The sequence below is a fragment of the Balaenoptera ricei genome, chromosome 7 (assembly GCF_028023285.1).
Source record: "Balaenoptera ricei isolate mBalRic1 chromosome 7, mBalRic1.hap2, whole genome shotgun sequence".
Classification (NCBI taxonomy): Eukaryota; Metazoa; Chordata; class Mammalia; order Artiodactyla; family Balaenopteridae; genus Balaenoptera; species Balaenoptera ricei.
The window spans coordinates 110322540-110342451 of NC_082645.1; the positions used below are offsets into that span (position 1 = coordinate 110322540).

At 39.1% G+C, this 19912-nt stretch overlaps 1 protein-coding gene across 1 annotated transcript in view; it reads right to left on the reverse strand.

Moving 5' to 3' along the window:
• Positions 1-19912, reverse strand: part of COL4A4 (collagen type IV alpha 4 chain) — a 135706-nt gene that overhangs the window by 61403 nt on the left and 54391 nt on the right. The window contains exons 10-22 of the mRNA XM_059928837.1: positions 18604-18666; positions 18211-18246; positions 17955-17996; positions 14703-14783; positions 13823-13876; positions 13501-13560; positions 12569-12613; positions 12036-12089; positions 11212-11281; positions 10574-10678; positions 6175-6339; positions 3013-3102; positions 1856-2019 (exon numbers count right to left, since the gene is read on the reverse strand). Coding sequence (XP_059784820.1) covers positions 1856-2019; positions 3013-3102; positions 6175-6339; positions 10574-10678; positions 11212-11281; positions 12036-12089; positions 12569-12613; positions 13501-13560; positions 13823-13876; positions 14703-14783; positions 17955-17996; positions 18211-18246; positions 18604-18666 — 1029 coding nt within the window. The remainder of the gene's footprint in view (positions 1-1855; positions 2020-3012; positions 3103-6174; positions 6340-10573; positions 10679-11211; positions 11282-12035; positions 12090-12568; positions 12614-13500; positions 13561-13822; positions 13877-14702; positions 14784-17954; positions 17997-18210; positions 18247-18603; positions 18667-19912) is intronic.

Sequence of the window (19912 nt, forward strand, 5' to 3'; positions counted from 1 at the left end):
AGCCAATAAAACCTTCATTATGAAGATTAAGTAACAACATAAAAAAATAACTATGGGACTTCCCTGGTGGCGCAGTGGTTAAGAATCCACCTGCCAGTGTAGGGGACACAGGTTCCAGCCCTGGTCTGGGAAGATCCCACATGCCGCGGAGCAACTAAGCCTGTGTGCCACAACTACTGAGCCTGAGCTCTAGAGCCCATGAGCCATAACTACTGAGCCTGTGTGCTGCAACTACTGAAGCCCACGTGCTTAGAGCCCATGCTCCACAACAAGAGATGCCGCCGCAATGAGAAGCCCGTGCACCGCAACGAAGAGTACCCCCGCTCGCGGCAACTAGAAAAAGCCCATGCACAGCAACGAAGACCCAACGCAGCCAAAAATAAGTTTAAAAAAAGATTGTTTCAAAAAATAAAAAATTTAAAAATGACTATAAAAAGTTGAATTAAAGAAGCAGACAATAAAATGCAGCCTACTTAATATTGATAATTACAATTATGTTTATTCAACATACGCATATTAAGGACCTAACTTCTCGTTGAGTTGACAAGGTTGGTGCAGGAAGAGCTTAACCATCACCCTCACTTAAGGCTCTCAGACTGGAACCTTATTTTCATGAGATTTCCTGGGGAAAATGGAAAAGAGTGCACAGGGGCTGATGGTTAGGCTCCTGGCCACCCCAGGATTAAGCCCCTGTAATAAGGGCTGTCTCCAGCCTCCAGAGGAGTGCCCCCGGGGGCAGTGATTTTATTCTGAGGGACCGCTCTGCCTCATCCCGAGTCACTTGGAATGGTCCCTTGGAATGGTCAGCAAATAGAAGTCACCGCAAGATCTCATGCACCCTCTGGCACGAAATATCACGTAAACTCTGACGAAGCCAATACCTACAGCTCCACCCGATCTCTCATCTGGATCCTTCACTTGAATATCATCCCACAGCCTACTTGAGACCTCCACCTGCTTGTCTAATCGGCACCCCAAACTTAAAATGTGCCCGACAGCACTGCTTCCTTTCCTACCCCCCACGCCTGCTCCTCACACTGTCTGCCCATCTTGGCTCCATCCTTTACTTCTCTGCTTTTCATATCCCACATCCAGCCTCACAGCCAGTCTGCTGGCCCTATGGTCAAAATATACCCAGAATCTGACCACTTCCCGTCACACCCAACAGTAATAGGTACACTTGTCCGCCGTCATATTTCACCAGGATTACTGCAGCAATAGCCCAGCTAAATCTCCCTACTTCTTCCCTTGTCTCCTCTGGTCTGTTCGTAACGAAGCTACCTGAGTGATCCAATTAAAACTACTGTCAGACTCCTCTCTCCTTAAAACTCTCCACGGGCTGCTCCATGTCATCCAGAGTACAAGCTCGAAGCCAACCCACCTGCAACGCTCCATGCTCTGCAACCCCTCCTAACCTCCAGCCATTTGACTTCATGTCTGCCCTGTCCCTCACTCTCTCCACGCAAGCCACACCAGATGGTGACGGCCTTTATTGCCATTGGCCATACTCTATATTCACCCGTCTATCTGTTACATGGTGTATGTCCTCCCAACAGAGTAGAGGTCCCAGGAGGGCAGAGATAGTGTTCTGGTCCCTGCTGTATCCCCAGCACCTGGAATAGTACCTGGAACATAGTAGGTGCTCAATAAACATTAGTTGACTGAACAAATGAATGAATGATGAATGACTGAATGAATAAATGAAAGGATAGAGATGATTTTTTGTCATGAATATACTTATAGATTCAAGACATACAATATATATATCACTATAAACTGGAGAGAGGTACAATTGAATTCTATCTCTATCAGTCTCTTTTAACTAGAAAGATTGATACTGGGGAGAGTTACTTACTGGTGGCCCTGGAGATCCTCTGGCACCAGGAAGGCCTGGGTAACCTTTTTCTCCAAGCCGCCCAGGGAGTCCCAAGTCTCCTTTACTCCCTTGCCTCCCAGGAAGTCCTGGAGGGCCAGGTGGGCCTGAGGGACAAGGCTGGCAGGCACAGAGCCCTGTGCTTCCTAGACAGAGGATAAAAGGCAGCTTTGTCAAATTTCCTGAATGAAATCCCAATAAAGTCTTTACTATACAAAACCAATAGTGCGAATAAGAACAAAAAGGGTCTGATGTGCACAATTCTTATCACAGACAACTGATAACATGTGATGTGGAGAGCACAGGGCATGACCTGGGGGTAGCTATGGTCTATGTGGGTGGACATATCATTTCCAGAAAAATGGGGTGTTCTGTGTCTTAATAAACTCAAACTGACAAAATCTAGGGGAAAAGCCGATGTCTGATTCTACGGAAGAAACTTTGAAAATAAGAAAGTTTCTAATTTTTAAAAGTTTAGAAGTCTCTTATTTGGTTCCTACTTAAAAAAAAAGGCTCTTAATTTGGTTCCTGCTGAAAAAACAACAACAACAACAAAATTGGTTAGAGCATAAACTCTGGGCATTTAAAGAATCCAAACAATATGTTAAGAGGGATTATTGATTGTATTGCATGTTACAGCTACTAATTCACTACAATGCATTTTCTAATCATCAGGACCTTTAGTTTAAAAAAATGCCTTTAGGATAGTCAAACTCCTCAGCTCTCATACCCACCTGACTCAGTTGGTCAAAAAGGCACCAAACAATTTAGGGTGTAGAAACATAGAGCTATAGGGATTTGATGAGTCTGGGAAAGATGGAACCCACAGAGAGAAACCAAAGTAAAGATCAATACTGTCCTATCTCTGCTTTTTTCAAGGAATTGAGAGGATCCTGTGGAAAAAGTCATCACTTTGAGGCAAATTTCATGGCAGGTAAGTGTCTCCTTTATACTGTAAGATATGGATTTGACTTTTTGGTAAGTTCTAATCACCTCACAAGCACACAGTGAGTTAAGTACTCACAGGGGTAACTAAGGTGAGTGAAAAATCTAAATGAAATGCCACATTGTACATTTCATAATGCCTCCCGATCCTCCATATGTTGTTTTCTAGAAATCCTACTTTGATGCATACTTGCCTTTTTCTCCTTTTGAGCCTCTTCTTCCTGGAGGACCCACTTTGCCTTTTATTCCTTGTGGTCCAGGAGGCCCAGCACTACAATATACAACTTTCCAGTGGGAAAGCGGGCGGGCAGAGAGAATCACACAATTTTTGTGAACATCTGATATAGAACATCTGATATAGATCTGATACAGAACAAGTAGAGCTTGGTGTGTTCGCATCCACACCATCCCCTCAACACCATTCTTTCTTCCATTCCTTTCTTATGATTCTTTCTCTCTGCTATAAGAATATGTATACAAATAGACCATATAATTGTCACAGCAAGCTTCTGCTACCATAACCATTGATAACACTATCCCTAATCTCAGCCCTAATTTAGTGGGTTGCAGAGCAAAGCAGTGGATAATAAAACAAACAAATATATCAAAACAAAACAAATAAATAAAAAACTAAAGGTATATGGCAAATATATTTTTCCCCTTCAATTATCAATAATTACCTAATAAAGCATAAAGCAGAGTTTGTAAAAGCAAAAATTCAGAGACATCTGATTAAAAATGATAGATAAAATGCAAACAATAAGTTCCTTGTCTCCCCAAATACCAGTAAGATAATAGACAGTAAAAGAATATTATAAAAAGGTATAATCTTTCAAGACAAAGAAAAAGAGAAGCAAAAGCAAAAAAAAAAAAGTAAAAAGATTTAGCAGACCTTAAAAAGCTGAATTCCAAGCAGGCTGTGGGGAAAGCAGAAAAAGAACACAATTTACCTAGAGAAATCTCTTCCAAAGTTCAAGAATTGGTACCTCTGAAGTAGAATGACAGGGAGACCCCAAACAGGATGATTGGTCAAAGAAGCAGTTAAACAGTAAGAACACCTTCTCAAAAACTGCAGCAGGAAAAAACAAACCCCCTCAAAATTGGAGGAAACAGACAATGCAGTAAGAAGAAATCTTTAAAATAAACTATATAGTTTAAAAAGCAGACAAGGGAAGGCATTTCATTCCCGAAACAGAAACAGGCTGCTGCAAAAGGAAACAACAACAAAAAAAAAAGAGAGAGAAAACAACAGCAACAACAAAATCCTCAGAAATTTTTAAAAAATGGTCATGAAAGCAGAAATTTAAAAATTCAGGAGCAGACTTGGAAGATGGAGTTGAGGAAGTCTACCAGAAAGTGTTACAGAAAAATAAAAAGGTGAAGAATAATAGAGTGAAGATTTGAAAAACAGACATGTAGTATTGATTCTCTAACAGACAAATATATTGAGTCCAGAAATAGAAAACAGGGGGAAAAAAAGGAGGACAAAATATCTTCAAAGAAATACTTCAAGGGTTTCCTTGGTGGTGCAGTGGTTAAGAATCCACCTGCCAATGCAGGGGACATGGGTTCAAGCCCTGGTCTGGGAGGATCCCACATGCCACGAAGCAACTAAGCCTGTGTGCCACAACTACTGAGCCTGAGCTCTAGAGCCTGCGAGCCACAACTACTGAGCCCGTGTGCCACAACTACTGAAGCCCACGTGCCTAGAGCCCGTGATCCAAAACAAGAGAAGCCACCTCAATGAGAAACCTGTGCATCGCAATGAAGAGTAGCCCCCGCTCGCTGCAACTAGAGAAAGTCCGCATGCAGCAATGAAGACCCAACACAGCCAAAAATAAATAAATAAAATAAATACGTTAAAAAAAAAAGAAATATTTCAAGAAATTTTTCCAGAAATGAAGGATTTGTGTTAAATTGCTCCTAGTGCCTGCAAATGTACCCACACAGAGGTAAATCACAGTGAAATTTAAGGACATTGAAAACAAAGGAGAATTCCTATAAGCTTTCAATAAGAAAAGAGATTTTAAACAAAGAATCAAGTATCTAAAGGTTACTGGACTTCTCAGTAACAGCACTAAAAAGCAATGGAAAATGCCTTCAAAAACCTGGAGGAAAAATTATTCCAATCTAGAATTTTATATTCAACCAAACTATCAATCAAATTCCACAGTAGAATAAAGGTATTTCAAACAGTGAAGATACCCCAAATATACACATTTTCTCACAAAGTAAAATGAGTAAATCATTAGAAGAAATATATGAGTTGTGGAAACAAAGGGACCCAGAGAGACAGAGAGTCAGAGAGACAGAGACAGACAGAGAGATACAGACAGAGAATTCCTAGGATAATGGTGAAGGAAGATCTCCAGGCAGTGTCTCAGCATCAGCTTTTAAAATTGCAACCTGACCTAATTTAAACAGGTCAAAAAGCTCCAGATGAGATTTATTCAGAGATAATACTAGTAATGAGTTAAAATGTATGATTAAGAGATGTATACAATTCCAGACAGTTTGAGGTTGAATTAGCAATAAGTATATTGAAAACCAAGCAAACACACAAAGATATGACAATTATTACCAAACTGTTATGCTGGGAAAGTAGTATCATATATTATTATATGGCTAAACTGGTGAATAGCATTTATATAACCCTCTGTGTAAACACTGCATATTTATTTAACTAAAATTATGACGATAACTATATTGATAGGTTGTAGGAGTGGAAAATGGCCCTTCTGTGTAAACACTGCGTATTTATTTAACTAAAATTATGACGATAACTATATTGATAGGTTGTAGGAGTGGAAAATGGCACATGTGTGGTGGGTGGGGAAAGAGGTGAATTCACCCGCTACAGAGGAAAGTCAATAGATAATGCGCAAACTGAAAAATTAAGAAATAGCAACACAAGTATGTTGAATGTCAATATAGAGGCCAATACCAAGAGATCCAGCTAATTGTGGGGAAAATATTGCCCCTGGGGAGGAAGGAATAGGAGAAGGGGTTGCCTGGGATGGTAGTTTTTTCACAAAAGGCTTTGTAGAGCTGTTTGACTCTTAAGCCAGGTCCATACATAACTCTATAAAAATGACAACTACATTTAAATAATAAAAATTGTGTTAATTTACAACATTCTATCATCATACTTAAATTCCCATCCAAATATTTTCACATAATTTAAGTGACATGGTAGTCCAACATCAGTTTACTTTTTTGTATTATTGATACTACTAACTTGGCTTATGAAATATTAGATAACTTTTTTAAAATTTGGAAAGTCACATTTTCTGAATGATACTGCAAATATCACACGCAACATAAATGCTAGTGAATGTGAATGAAGAGCACTTTACCATCTGATCCTGGAGGTCCCGGCAACCCTGGCACTCCAGGCAAGCCGGGTGGTCCCTGGTTGCCTGGTTTTCCTGGAGCAGAATCAGCTCTCCCAGGAACACCAGCTGCCCCTGGAAATCCTGGATGACCAGAAAACCCTCGTGGCCCAGGGGGTCCCATCATGCCTCCAAGAGAAATCAAGAATGAAAACCACACATACTCTCAGATTACATTTTTCTGTAGAAGAAATCAAAATCAGTACATTCTTCTTAGGCTGTGGAATTTTTTTAAGGAAAAAAAATGTAGTTAAAAAATAACTGAATATCCCAGCCGTCAGAATGCCTCACCTCCTTTGAAAGCACACAAGTGGTAATGAAGGTTTAGGGAATCAGATTTCCTTACCTTTTTGTCTATTCTTTAGGATTATTGGAAAAGAAATATATATTATTTAATTAAAATTATTTTTAAAAATTTCCACTTTGATAACTCGATAAAAAATAACCTGAATAAACACATTAGCACATATAGTGAATTAAAATACGGACTCACAGAAAGACAAATACTGTATGATATCACTTACATGTGGAATTTTTTAAAAAAACAACTAGTGAAAATAACAAAAAAGAAGCACATTCACAGATATAGAGAACAAACTAGTGGTTACTAGTGGGGAGAGAGAAGGGGGAGGGGCAAAATAAGGGTAGGAGATTAAGAGGTACAAACTATTACATATAAAATAAGCTATAAGGACATACTGTAAAACAAGCGGAGTATAGCCAATATTCTATAATAACTATAAACGGAGCATAACCTTTAAAAATTGTGAATCACTATATTGTACACCTGTAACACATAATACTGTACATCAACTACAGTTCAACAAAAAATTTAAAAAATAAGAAAAAACTAAATAAGGTAATACATTAAATCATGTAGATAGGTACCTGGCATATCATTTTAAGCTGTTTATTTTTATAATTATCATTGACTAGTAGAATTTAATGAGAAAACTGGTGCAGCCTTTTAGATACTAAAATGTAATATTTGGATATGCTTGAGATATGCTTACATGGAGACAGTCTTCTAATCTTTTACACCAAATTAGCACAGCCAAAAAAAAAATGAGACTCACATAATTACCTATGTAGATGTAAAATACTATAACCACTTAGGTTTGTGGAAAAGCAAAGAGGTGCTAGGTTTGAACCTGGCCTCTCTCTCTCCAGCCACAGGTACTTAAGTAGGTTATTTAACTTATTTAATCCTCTATATCTTCCTCAGAGGCTTGTAATGAAGATTAAATAAAATAATCCACATAAGGAGCTTACTGCAATATCTGGCATGTTCTCAGTGAACGACTGGATGTTCAGTGTGTTTACAGGAGGTCAAAGTAATGCAGCAGCAGCTAAATCCTGCTTCCCCTTGACATGCTACTTCCCCCTCGCTGGTGGCTTTGGCTTCAAGACAGCTGGAAGCCTTGGTGTGAGAGTGACCATTACTCCTAGCTGCTTCTTCCTAAGCATGCCTGATTCCAGGATCTCTCTGGGGAAGACTGACATTATCAAAGATGGCGCCATGGTAGCTCTAGTCCCTCACGCTCTTGTAGAACCTTGACGCTCCCCTAGCAAGACGTGGAATGTTCCCCTTCCCTTCAATGTACCAGCCTTTTGTGGTTGTTTGGACTAATGAAGTATGGCGGGAGTGACACAATATGGTTTCCAAGGCCAGATTATTAAAGAAGATTCAGCTTCTTCCTTGTAAGCGAAATGCTTGGACTGGAGTCCTGAGGCACCACGGAAGCAATATCACTGCTCGGAAGCCACCATGCTGCAAGGAAGCCTAAATTAAGCACAGAGGCACACAGAGAGGCTTGAGACTATATGAGAAATGAAGGAGAGAGATGTCTGGCCAGTCCTCATGTTTCAGTTCCAGCCACTATGGATGCAACCAGATGAAAATCCCTGCTCCAGAATCGCTCAGCTTAGCCCTTCCTGAATTCTTGAACCACAGAAAGAGTGAAGGGGAATATACTGAATGTTGTTGTTTTAAACCACTAGGTTTTGGGTTATTTGTTCAGCAACAGACAATTGAAACCCTGTCCGTCATCAGTAATGTAGCATGCAAGTTAAATTGATGGCTTTCGTTATTGGGTGCATATGTGCTGGGGCTTTACATGTATTTTCAAACATTATCTTTACTCCTTCAACAACCTTGAAAAGTTCGTACCTTATAGATAAGGCACAGGAAATTTAGGCCAAATATGAATACTAATAATCGTAGCTAACACAGTGAGTCTTTACTATATCCCCAGTTGTATTCTAAGAACTGTATACATATTAATTCTTTCAACTGTAACAAGAACTCCATTTTGCAGACAGGAAAACTCAGGCACAGAGAAGTTTAATAAATGCCCAAGATCACACAGCTTGTAAGTACTAGAACCTGGAATGTTTTTAGTCCACTGTGTAAATGCATAACTATTTCACTATACTATACTGATTGGGAAGGTTGGGATTCAATCACAGGTGCCTGACTCCAAAACCCAACTTATCTCATGGTAAATACTACAGGTGACTATAAAATAAATATGTATAATAAAGGCTACATACAAAGGTATGTTTAAAACAAAATGAACATGTACTCCTGTGGACTTGGCTACCATCTTGTCTTCATAACAGTCCTAAGACCTGACTCAGAAATCTCCATAATCAGTCACTGGATGGCCCCAGATGCTGCCTGCTGTCTCGTCCCAGTACCAGGGAGAATGCTCAACCAGCTTCCAACAGGCAGAATGGGTTACAGTGTATGGCATATCGCAGCCTCGACCACCGACTGATAGGACATGAAATCAATTCAGTTGTGGCCAGCATTAAAAACTTTTTTTTTTCAAAAGAAAAGAATGGAATAGAAAATAGAGTGCATCAGATACCCCAGAGATATTATTTTGTGAAATTTGTTTTTCAACCATATGTATGTATGTATGCGTATATGTGTGTAATGTAATGTAAATGTTATACAATATAAAATTATTTCTTACTATAGGTTGGAGTCAAAATATGGATTCTTTCAAAAAAGATTTTTGGAATTAAGAGGCTTCCTGTTATACTTGGTTTGGAATCTGCTAGAGACAGGTGTTACTTACTCCCAGTGGGTTTTGATTTCAATCTGCTGGAGGTAGTATTTTATTATAAACAAGCCCGAAAGGAGAAATGTAAGAGCAGAGTCTAGTGCCTCCCGACCAACAGAGTATTCTGTGTGATTTATATAGTTCTGGGTCAATTAAGCCATGGCTGCGATATCAAAAGAGTAAATGAACTAAACAAAGCTTTATTTACTGCCTTTGTGGTCATCAGATCCTACAAAGTGAAAGCTAGCTTCGTGAAACATTAAAAAAGAACTTTGTAGTTCACAGTTGAACATCTCAGGAAACTTCTAACTCCTCAGGAACTATAACATGAAACAGATCGGATAAAATTACATTTATTCCAGACTTTTCTCCCCACATGTTTAATCAGTCTTCCTGGGTTCACAGAATGCAAATATTCCCTAAACTTCCATTCTTAATCTCACTGGGAATATTAACTAAGACAGCTCTTGAAGGAGTTCAAAGTCCTCGTGTCAACAGGATTATTTCTCAGGCCTTCCATCAAATATTACCATGAGCCATAGGGGTTTTTCTGTGGGCGAGAGGGCTGTTGTTTTTTTGTTTATTTTTTAACTAAGTCCGAATCAAAATTTTATTTTTTAATTTGCAATTTTGTATTTCCACATTTCATGCAGAAGATTTAAGCTGGGGCCTAGGTGGATGAACTAAATTTCAACAAGTAGATGTCCATAGAGAGAGCCTTCCAAGAAAGTGGGAAAGACCTAAAGACACACTCTAACGCTAGCAGCAGTTCCCATATCTTAACTGCATCTGGTAATCTTGTGGGAAGCCTGTTTTACATTCATATTTCTTATCACACCCCTGAGATAGCGATTGAATATTTCTGAGGTGCAGTCCAGGAGCCTGGATTTCTTCCAATTAAATGATTAATTGGTTTGAGCTCCATGCTTCTTAATCCTGGCTGTGCATTAGACTTAAGCAGGGGCTGGGGGCGGGTGGTGGGTACTTCCCTGGCGGTCCAGTGGTTAGGACTCCGTGCTTCCAATGCAGGGGGCGTGGGTTCCATCCCTGGTCAGGGAAACAAGATCCCACATGCCGCGCAGTGCGGCCAAAAATAAAAAAGTATGGGGACACTTTTATAATAGCAGATGCCTGGGTCCATCCATCCCCCAGAGAGTCCAACATTCCTGATCTGGGGTAGGCACAGCCATCAGTATTTTTGAAACAATGCTAAGGTGATTTTAATATCAGCTAGAGTGGAGAGCCCCTGGTGTGCAAGAGGATGCAGCAAACCTGACATGTAAAAGCCATACCTGCACAGACTTCCCCTGGTCTACCAGGGGGACCAGGGGGACCTGGTGGTCCAACAGTCCCCGTTTCTCCATAGCGGCCAGGGTGCCCTGGATCCCCTGGAGGCCCTGCCAAAAATAAAGGCATAATGTATACAGTAAACATATATATACATTTAAAGGCTCACGCACAATCACTTTTTGTGAGCCTTGTTAAAGTACAACAGGAGATTGTTTTGCAGCTTCTCATCACGTTTAAAGTGCAATATCTTACACCCTCCTCTGCAGACACATGAAGTAGTGCTGAATTTGTCATTGATCTAGGCTGCTTTCTTCCTGGAGGCGGCATCTTGGCAGGTCTTAGTCAAATGGTTTCACACATTTCTAGCGATTAAAAAACCTACTTTCTGAAAGGTAACACAATAAAAATCCCAGCATGCAGTTCACCCACTAAAATAAAATTTGGTGTCTTATGGCTGATAGAGACAAACCAAGATGCACATCTCTACTTGCACTAGTATAATTATACATTCACGGTAAAAGTTCACATATTTAGCCTGCCGAGTGTGTAAACTACAGAAGGACTAGGCCAAACTCTTCTTTTGGAACTGCGCAAATCCCGTTTCAGCATAATTTATAGAGAAATTGAATGGAACACAAACCTTTGAGTGGAAGAGCTGGAGTTGCCAAAACCCCTGGTGGTCCTGGGTGCCCGTGGTCTCCAGGATCTCCCTGAAATCATTCATTCATTCACTTTTCTTAGAAATATTAACCTTTTTCACATGTTTCCTGGCACTAAGTAAATATTAGCATCACCAAGAGTGCATTCATATAGGAAACAAAGCCTATAGGCTGACTAGAGAAATAAATAGCTCATGGTGGTCTAAGAGGAACAAAAGTATGAGACCTCCCACCTACAAGCAGAAGTTAACAGCCAACTGGGAAAGTTCTCCCAAAAGAAAAAAAATTCAAACTCCAAAAATGCTTCCATGTGCATCAACTAGATACCTCTGAAGCCATGAAGTTTCTTGGATCTATTATGAGCATTAATGTCTAACTTGCACTCTAGAACGAATAGTTTATTTGCCTATAGGATCTGAACCTACATTTTATTTTAGCAGCAGATACTGTCCCCCTTAATTGTGTCACCTTAATGCCACCATGGCTTGTCCTGCACAAGTGCTGAAGGTGAGGTCACATAAAAAGGAATGAAAAAATGCAGTGGTGTTCAAAGCAAAGAACTCTCCACGGTTCCCTCTGTTTTTAATCATGATACTGTATAATCCCTATGGAATTTTTGAATCTCTCATTATTATTCACCTTCAAAAGGATCATTGCTCAAATGTAAAATGTAATCATTACAACATGCATTAAAATAATATAAGCAAAATGAACTCAATTTTGAATGATTCTTTGAAATATTTTAAAAAATAAATAAGATAACATAAGGGATATAGGATGTTATCAGATAGGCTCACTTTTTTACCTTTGGACCAAGAAATCCAAACGGCCCAGGATCTCCAAACGCTCCTGGTTCGCCCTACAAATAACCAAAAACATGCCTTTTTTTATTTTTATTTTTTAAAGCATATATAAAGTATTTATTTGTATGCACATATTTACCTACAAAATTTACAGGAAATAAAACAATGCATAATATATACAGTGTTGTTTTCATGAGGATCAAACAATGAAGGTAATTGCAGAACGTCACGGATGAAACATGCCTTTTTTAAAAAACGTGATTGGGTGACAAATTATCTCATTCCCATTTAATCTGAATGACACATACTCACTGAGATTCTGTACAAAATCTTAACACTGCTTTGGGGTTGCATCAGACAGTTTTGTGCTTTAGTTTTTGTACCCACAGTGAAATCATGTAACTTATAAAATAAATGTGTTTCCTTTCTCATTACTGTGTGGGAGTCTACAGGCCCTGGTACAACTTTTGAATGATACTGAATTGCATTTACTAATGAATATGTATTTATCCTCTCTATAATTATGTTCATTTACCTTTAATCCTGGAAAACCTGGAGATCCATAGAAGCCAGGGTCCCCCTAATAAATTCACAAAAATCAACACAACCAGAATTAAAACAAAATACATAAACCAGTTCAGTGAATCATTTTTCGCCTTATGAGATTGCTTCATTGGTATTTAATCTTGTCTGCAAAGGTAGCTGAATAAAGGAAATAAATATAAAAGAGATTCCATTTCTTTATAACATTTGCTATTTTAATTGATCTTTAACCTTATTCAAAAAAATTAATGTCCTTGACAGTGCTTTAAATTAAGAACATAGTTTTGTTGTTTTTGCTGTTCTTCCATTTCAATTTATTTATTTAATGCTTGCACTGGGCTAAATATCTTTGAATCATCGCAACATAATTTGTCTAGAGATTAATAGTTGCTCTATGCATTATCAGCAATGAAAATTCCTATGGAAGTCAATATTGTCTCGTTAAGTACTAAATCTGAGTCAAATAAACTCAATGCCCATGCTCACCAAGGTCTGGCCTTCATAGTGACTCTATGAATGGGGATCCCATTAGTGACATGTGTGGAGATGTTTGAGGCCTGATGCTGTAGTTGTTTTCTAGCTACTGCCCCTAGATCAGTACCTTCTTTTATCAAATAGGCTCAAATGAACAATTCCAAGCTACTGTCACACTGACACTGAGCCAGTGAGAAAATGCCACGATCCCATTACTTCCTGCCAATTCTCCCATCTTCTGCTTGCCTGTTTTATCCAAATAATGTCCATGAAAGGGATGCTCTGGGGTACTTAGCTATCACACAGTTCTTGCTGACCAAGATATAGTATTCCTCTTAGAGATAATCTCCACTTTTGAACTCTCAGAAATATTGATCTAGTCTTATAAAAATGTGAGAGAGAAATGCCTCCAAACTCACTGAAGTTAAGGACGCCATGAATGATCCTTACCCGAGGTCCTGGAAACCCAGGAATACCTTTCTCGCCTTTTGTCCCAATACCGGGTTCCCCCTTAAAGAGATGACACTTTTAGAGGAGTTCAAGCAACAGTATTTCAGCAAGACGAATGCAAAAACAAAACGAGAAATAAAAATTATCGCCAGCAGCTTAAAGAAAACAGCTACTTTGGAAATAGTCTTCCTACAGAATTATGATAAAATATTGAAAAGTTCTAGTAACATATCAGCATTTAAAGCAGTGATAATAACCAGGTAAAAAATTTTAAATTAAGATAGCACATCATACAATTTTTTAAGTTCTTTAAATAAATTACCTTGGGTCCTGGTGGTCCGGGAGGTCCAATGATTCCAGGCGTTCCTTTAATACCCTAAAAATCACAATGAATATAATCTGGCTTACTGGCTTTATTCAACATACTGAGTTCCATCTCTTTAAGAAATTACCTCTTTCAACAGCCATTCTCCTAATTTTTTAATAAGGGGTTACTCTTCAACTGTCGGTAATTTGCAACTAAGATCCAAGCGCACCTTTGAACCTGACACTCTTCAGGAGGCCAGTTCTGTGTAAGAGGTGTAGCATTGTTGGGCGCGGGGCGGCAGCGCGGTGGCGGGGAGCCACCATGGAACCAGGGCGGCAGATGCAAGCTGGGAATGCAGCCACTGAGAGGAGAGGCTCATTTTGAGCAAGGTAGTGAAACTGAATCCAGTAATTGAAAACTGACAAGAGAATGTGCACATGGCATCAGTAACATCAGTGCTGGAGGCTGACAAAGGAATTAATATTTGCCAAGAGTCTATTACATGCTCGGTTCTATGCATGTCACTTTTCAATTATCAAGGCATCAGATCCATATGTAACATTTAAAGGACAGCTGGATTTCCAGTGGTATTTTCAGCGACCATATCAAAGACATGAATGGGGGACTATATCCTGGAGGACATGTCACAGTTTAGCAGCCCAAGCTAGGTCTGCCACTCAACAGCTGGGTAAACTTGAGAACACTGGTAACCTTTCCAAGTCTCACTTTTTCAACTCTGTATAATGGAGCTAATAATAGTACCAACCTGTAAAGGTTACCTTGGGATCAAGGCAGCATTGCATGTAGGTGCTCAGCTCTTTGCTGGCACAGGAACATGTTCAGAAAATGTTGGCTATGACTACTTTACCAAGGTAACATATGGATTGAGAATTACCTTTTCTCCTTTATAGAGACCAGAATCAGGGGGCTGCACCAGAAGGGTGGGTCCTGGAGAACCCTGTTGGCCAACCTCACCCTTTTAAAAAAATCAAGATAATAAGAATTTCATATTAACTTTATTTTGAAATAAAAATTGAAACTAAGAAGACTTTCACCCACATATTGTGGTATAATGCTTACAAGCCTGTATGTCATGGGTTTAAAATAAAAGTCATGGCAAATACATAATGTAATTTTAAATGTTTATTGTTTTTCATAAATAATATATACTTACTGTTAAAAATGAATTTAAAAAATAAGTGATCCATAATCCTACCAACCAGAGGTAATCTCTATTAAAACTTTGGTACAGTTCTTTGTGGTGTGTGTGTGCTTGCATGTATGTGTGGGTATATAACTGTGTATACACACATGTATACATATGTCTACATATACACATATGTGCATAATATGCATGTGTGCATGACTAAATGGTGTGTTAAACATAATTTAAAACTCTAATAGAAGACTTTTATTCAAAAAGACACATGCACCCCAATGTTCATTGCAGCACTATTTACAATAGCCAGGTCACGGAAGCAACCTAAAGGCCCATCAACAGATTAATGGATAAAGAAGATGTGGTACATATACACAATGGAATATTACTCAGCCATAAAAAGGAATGATATTGGGTCATTTGTAGAGATGTGGATGGACCTAGAGACTGTCATACAGAGTGAAGTAAGTCAGAAAGAGAAAAACAAACACCATACATTAACGCATATATGTGGAATCCAGAAAAATGGTACAGATGAACCTGTTTGCAAGGCAGAAATAGAGACACAGATGTGGAGAACAAATGTATGGACACCAAGGGGGGAAGAGGGGGATGGGATGAATTGGGAGTTTAGAATTGACATATATAAACTAATATGTATAAAATAGATAACTAATGAGAACCTGCTATATAGCATGAGGAATTCTACTCAATGCTCTGTGGTGACCTAAATGGGAAGGAAATCCAAAAAAGAGGGAATATATGTATACCTATAGCTGATTCACTTTGCTGTACAGCAGAAAGTAACACAACACTGTAAAGCAACTATACCCCAATAAAAAATATATATATTATAATGAAAGTAACACTATACAATAATAAACATAATTTAAATGTAGAATATATTTATATTTTTATATTTTATTAAAATTTTAAATCATTTAATACATTTTACAACACTATTTTTTGCACATTTTCCTATCATATTGGGTGGGCCAAAAGGTTCATTCAGTTTTTTCCATAAGATGGCTCTAGTAGCACTTAGTTGTCTTTAACTTCATTTGAAACAATTTTGTTAGATTGTACGTGACAGGTGTCATATCAGCATGCATGTAAAAAAAGACATCAAAATTGGTGAATTTTTGTGTAGCCATTTTAATATTGAAGATGGAAGAAAAAAAGCAACATTTTCGGCATATTATGCTTTAAAAGGTAAAAACGCAACCGAAACACACAAAAAGATTTGTGCAGTATATGGAGAAGGTGCTGTGACTGATCGAACGTGTCAAAAGTGGTTTGCGAAGTTTCGTGCTGGAGATTTCTCACTGGATGATGCTCCATGGTCGGGTAGACCAACTGAAGTTGATACGATCAAATTGACACAATAATTGAGAACAATCAACATTATACCACGCAGGAGATGGCCGACATACTCAAAATATCCACATCAAGCACTGAAAATCTTTTGCACCAGCCTTGGTTATGTGAATCGCTTTGATGTTTGGGTTCCACGTAAGTGAAAAAGACTTTCTTGACCATATTTCCACATGTGATTCTCTACTGAAACGTAATGAAATAGTTCTGTTTTTAAAACAAATTGTGACGGGCAATGAAAAGTGGATACTGTACAACAGTGTGGAATGGAAGAGCTCGTGGGGCAAGCGAAATGAACCACCACCAACCACACCAAAGTCTGGTCTTCATCCAAAGGTGATGTTGTGTATATGGTTGGATTGGAAGGGAGTCCGCTATTATGAGCTCCTTCCGGAAAACCAAACAGTTAATTCCAACAAGTACTTCTCCCAATCAGACCAACTGAAAGTGGCACTCGACGAAAAGTGTCCAGAATTAGTCAACAGAAAATGCATAATCTTCCATCAGGATAATGCAAGACCGCATGTTTCTTTGATGACCAGGCAAAAACTGTTACAGCTTGGTTGGGAAGTTCTGATTCACCCGTCGTATTCAGCAGACATTGCACCTTTGGATTTCCATTTATTTTGGTCTTTACAAAATTCTCTTAATGGAAAAAATTTCAATTCCCTGGAAGACTGTAAAAGGCACCTGGAACAGTTCTTTGCTCAAAAAGACAAAAAGTTTTGAGAAGATGGAATGATGAAGTTGCCTGAAAAATGGCAGAAGGTAGTGGTACAAAAGGGTGAATACGTTCAATAACGTTCTTGGTGAAAATGAAAAATGTGTCTTTTATTTTTACTTAAAACCGAAGGCACTTTTTGGCCAGCCCAATAAGTACTAGAACCTGGAATTTCCCCACATCATGACGTCTTCCAATATATTTTTGGCAAGCGTGTTAAATGGCTGTACCAGAAATTTCCCAACCACATTGGAACTCCATGAGAGTGGAGATCAGGTCTGTCTCGCTAAATTCCCACACCAAGCACCAATCCTAGCCTGGCAGAGGGTAGATGCTCAATATCTATTTACCCACAGTTGTTGAAAGAGCCCCTCACCAACTCTTAAGCATTCAGATTGTTTCCAGATGAGCTGCCACCTTAAAGCACTTGTCTAAAGTTTATCCTTACTTAGTTTTGTGTTTCAGCAGAAAGGACTATGGGTGTGAGGGGTGGACGGTGTGTTGCTCAATGCTTTGGGTCACAGTTATTCATATTTTAATTTATGTGTGACGTTTAGGACTCTGATGAAATTTGGCAAGTTAAGCTAAACAAATCCGTAATTAAACAAATTGTTACTCCAGATTATATTATCAGAAATATTCCATGTCTTTGAGCTAGGGGGAAGTGTGTTATATAAATTAAATTGAATTTACTGTTAGGTTTTGTCAGAACTGTCATTTTATAGTCAAGGGTAATTGTGTCATAATAATTCAGCAAAGACAAATTCTCAGCCATAAAGCTGGGCAGTGACGAGAGAATGAACACAAGTTAAGCGGTAATCAGAACTGTCTCCTCGACTCGGGTAGCCCATACATTTTAACGTCTGCTCCTCCATGCAAAAGGGAGTTCTTACCGGGTCTCCCATTTGCCCCTTTACTCCCACGCCAGGATTACCCTGGAAAAGAAAAGAAAAAGGAAACTAATTGCTTTGGAATATTAAAAAGTAATCACAAGTAATAAGACTTCTGGTTAAGCAATTTGTTGAAGTGTATTTATTAAATACTTTGGGAATTCTAAAAAGAGGGAAGACATGATTCTGACAAATATTAGTGGTCACTTATCTCATTGTACACGGACTTCATTTGCGTATCTTACTCATGGCCGCCTACCTTCAACCCTGGACTCCCAGGAGGGCCTGGAGGTCCCTAAATCAACAGCAAAAACACACAAATCAGTTATCAGTGATGGAGATCAGACTGTGCCCTTATTGGTTGTCCCAAGCTCCTCTTTAGGAAACACTTAATTTTGAAACACACATGATGGACTTCCTACCACGGCTGGGCTGCTTGTCCCACCCAACCCCCTCCTGCCCCCCACCTCCAGGGACCTGTGCTTCAGGAGGGACTCAGGCTCATAATGGTGCGTGTTGGCTGATTCATCAGGTGATAATCTCGAAAAGAACCCATCTCTGCCTGAATTGCCCAAGACGGCAATTCTGCTTTCTTTTGCTTTATTTAAGTATCAGGCTTTTAGAGAGACAGACTCAGCAGTGCTGTACTTACTGCTAACCCTGGCTCTCCCGGGTATCCCACTGGGCCTGCTGGCCCTCTCGCTCCCCTTGAGCCCTAAACACGAGAAAAATCAGTGAATCCGTTACCGAAAACCATAATCATCGTTCATGGGAGAGCTGCCTGCAATCCCAGGTGGATAAAGTACACCCGCCCTGCTGCGTCTTCTTGGACAGTAGCCCTGACACAGCTGGGAAAAGGGCACCGAGCTGGCAGGCGGTAGCACTCTGGTGGGTGTGACTAACTCCTACGTTTGGGATTCAGTTAAGACCCAGAGGTCAATCTACTTATTCACAAATAAATCTTGTAGTAGCAAAAGTAGAGAACAAAGAAACCCTGTTACTCCTAAATTCCATATATGTTATAAATTTAACATACATCAAAATGCTTTTACAATATTAATATCACCTAGCATTAAATAAATTAAAATATTAATGTAGTTATACTCTAATATATCCTTTCAACGTGCCCTGTAAGACCAGTGTGAATAGAAATGTCCCCAATTCAAGATCAAGGCAATTCAGCCATAAACAATTTTCTGCAACATGTTAAGTTACAGCATAATAACACACAAATTCACAAGGAAAGGTTATAGTTGGGCAGTTCTAGAAGTATGGAGAAAGGGGCTCGGTTCTCCCACTCACTCTGCCCATGTCAAATGATTTGAGAGTGTGCAATGGCATTACTCTCTCCTAGAGAATGAATTGGTATTTATTTTAACAGTGACACCAAGGTATCTCATTGCTTATGTAGACTGAGCTTCCGGAGTAGTAAGGAAAAACCAACCTGGGAAAGTAATCCTGTCAACAGCTAGAAGTTACCAAACAAAATTATAGGTGAACCATTAGGAGGCAAAATTGCTTTCAGTTTTAATCTTGTGAATATTGATGAATTGGAAAGACAAATATAATAATTGAATCACAAATTCCAGGAACATGAAGATAGGGCAAAATATTAAACATAATACACAATTACTGATTCAGCAAGCAAAATCATTTTCACTGGACATATATTATTTAGGTAGTTTCTTAGTGGAATTATCTTCTTAAATATTAAGCGACTATAGCTACCCAAGCAATACCAAATGATCATTGCAAGATAGAAGAGAAAGGTAAGCTGGAGCTTGCTGAGATTCAAGGACGGCTCTGTGGGCCTGTGACCTGTGCAGTCACATAGGGCCTCATGCTTGATTTAATGCTCTGCTGTCAGCATCTTGAAATTTGTAATAATTTTTGAACAAGAGACCTACATTTTCATTTTGCACCAGGTGGGCCCTGCAAGTTAGGTAGCCGGTCCTGCTGAG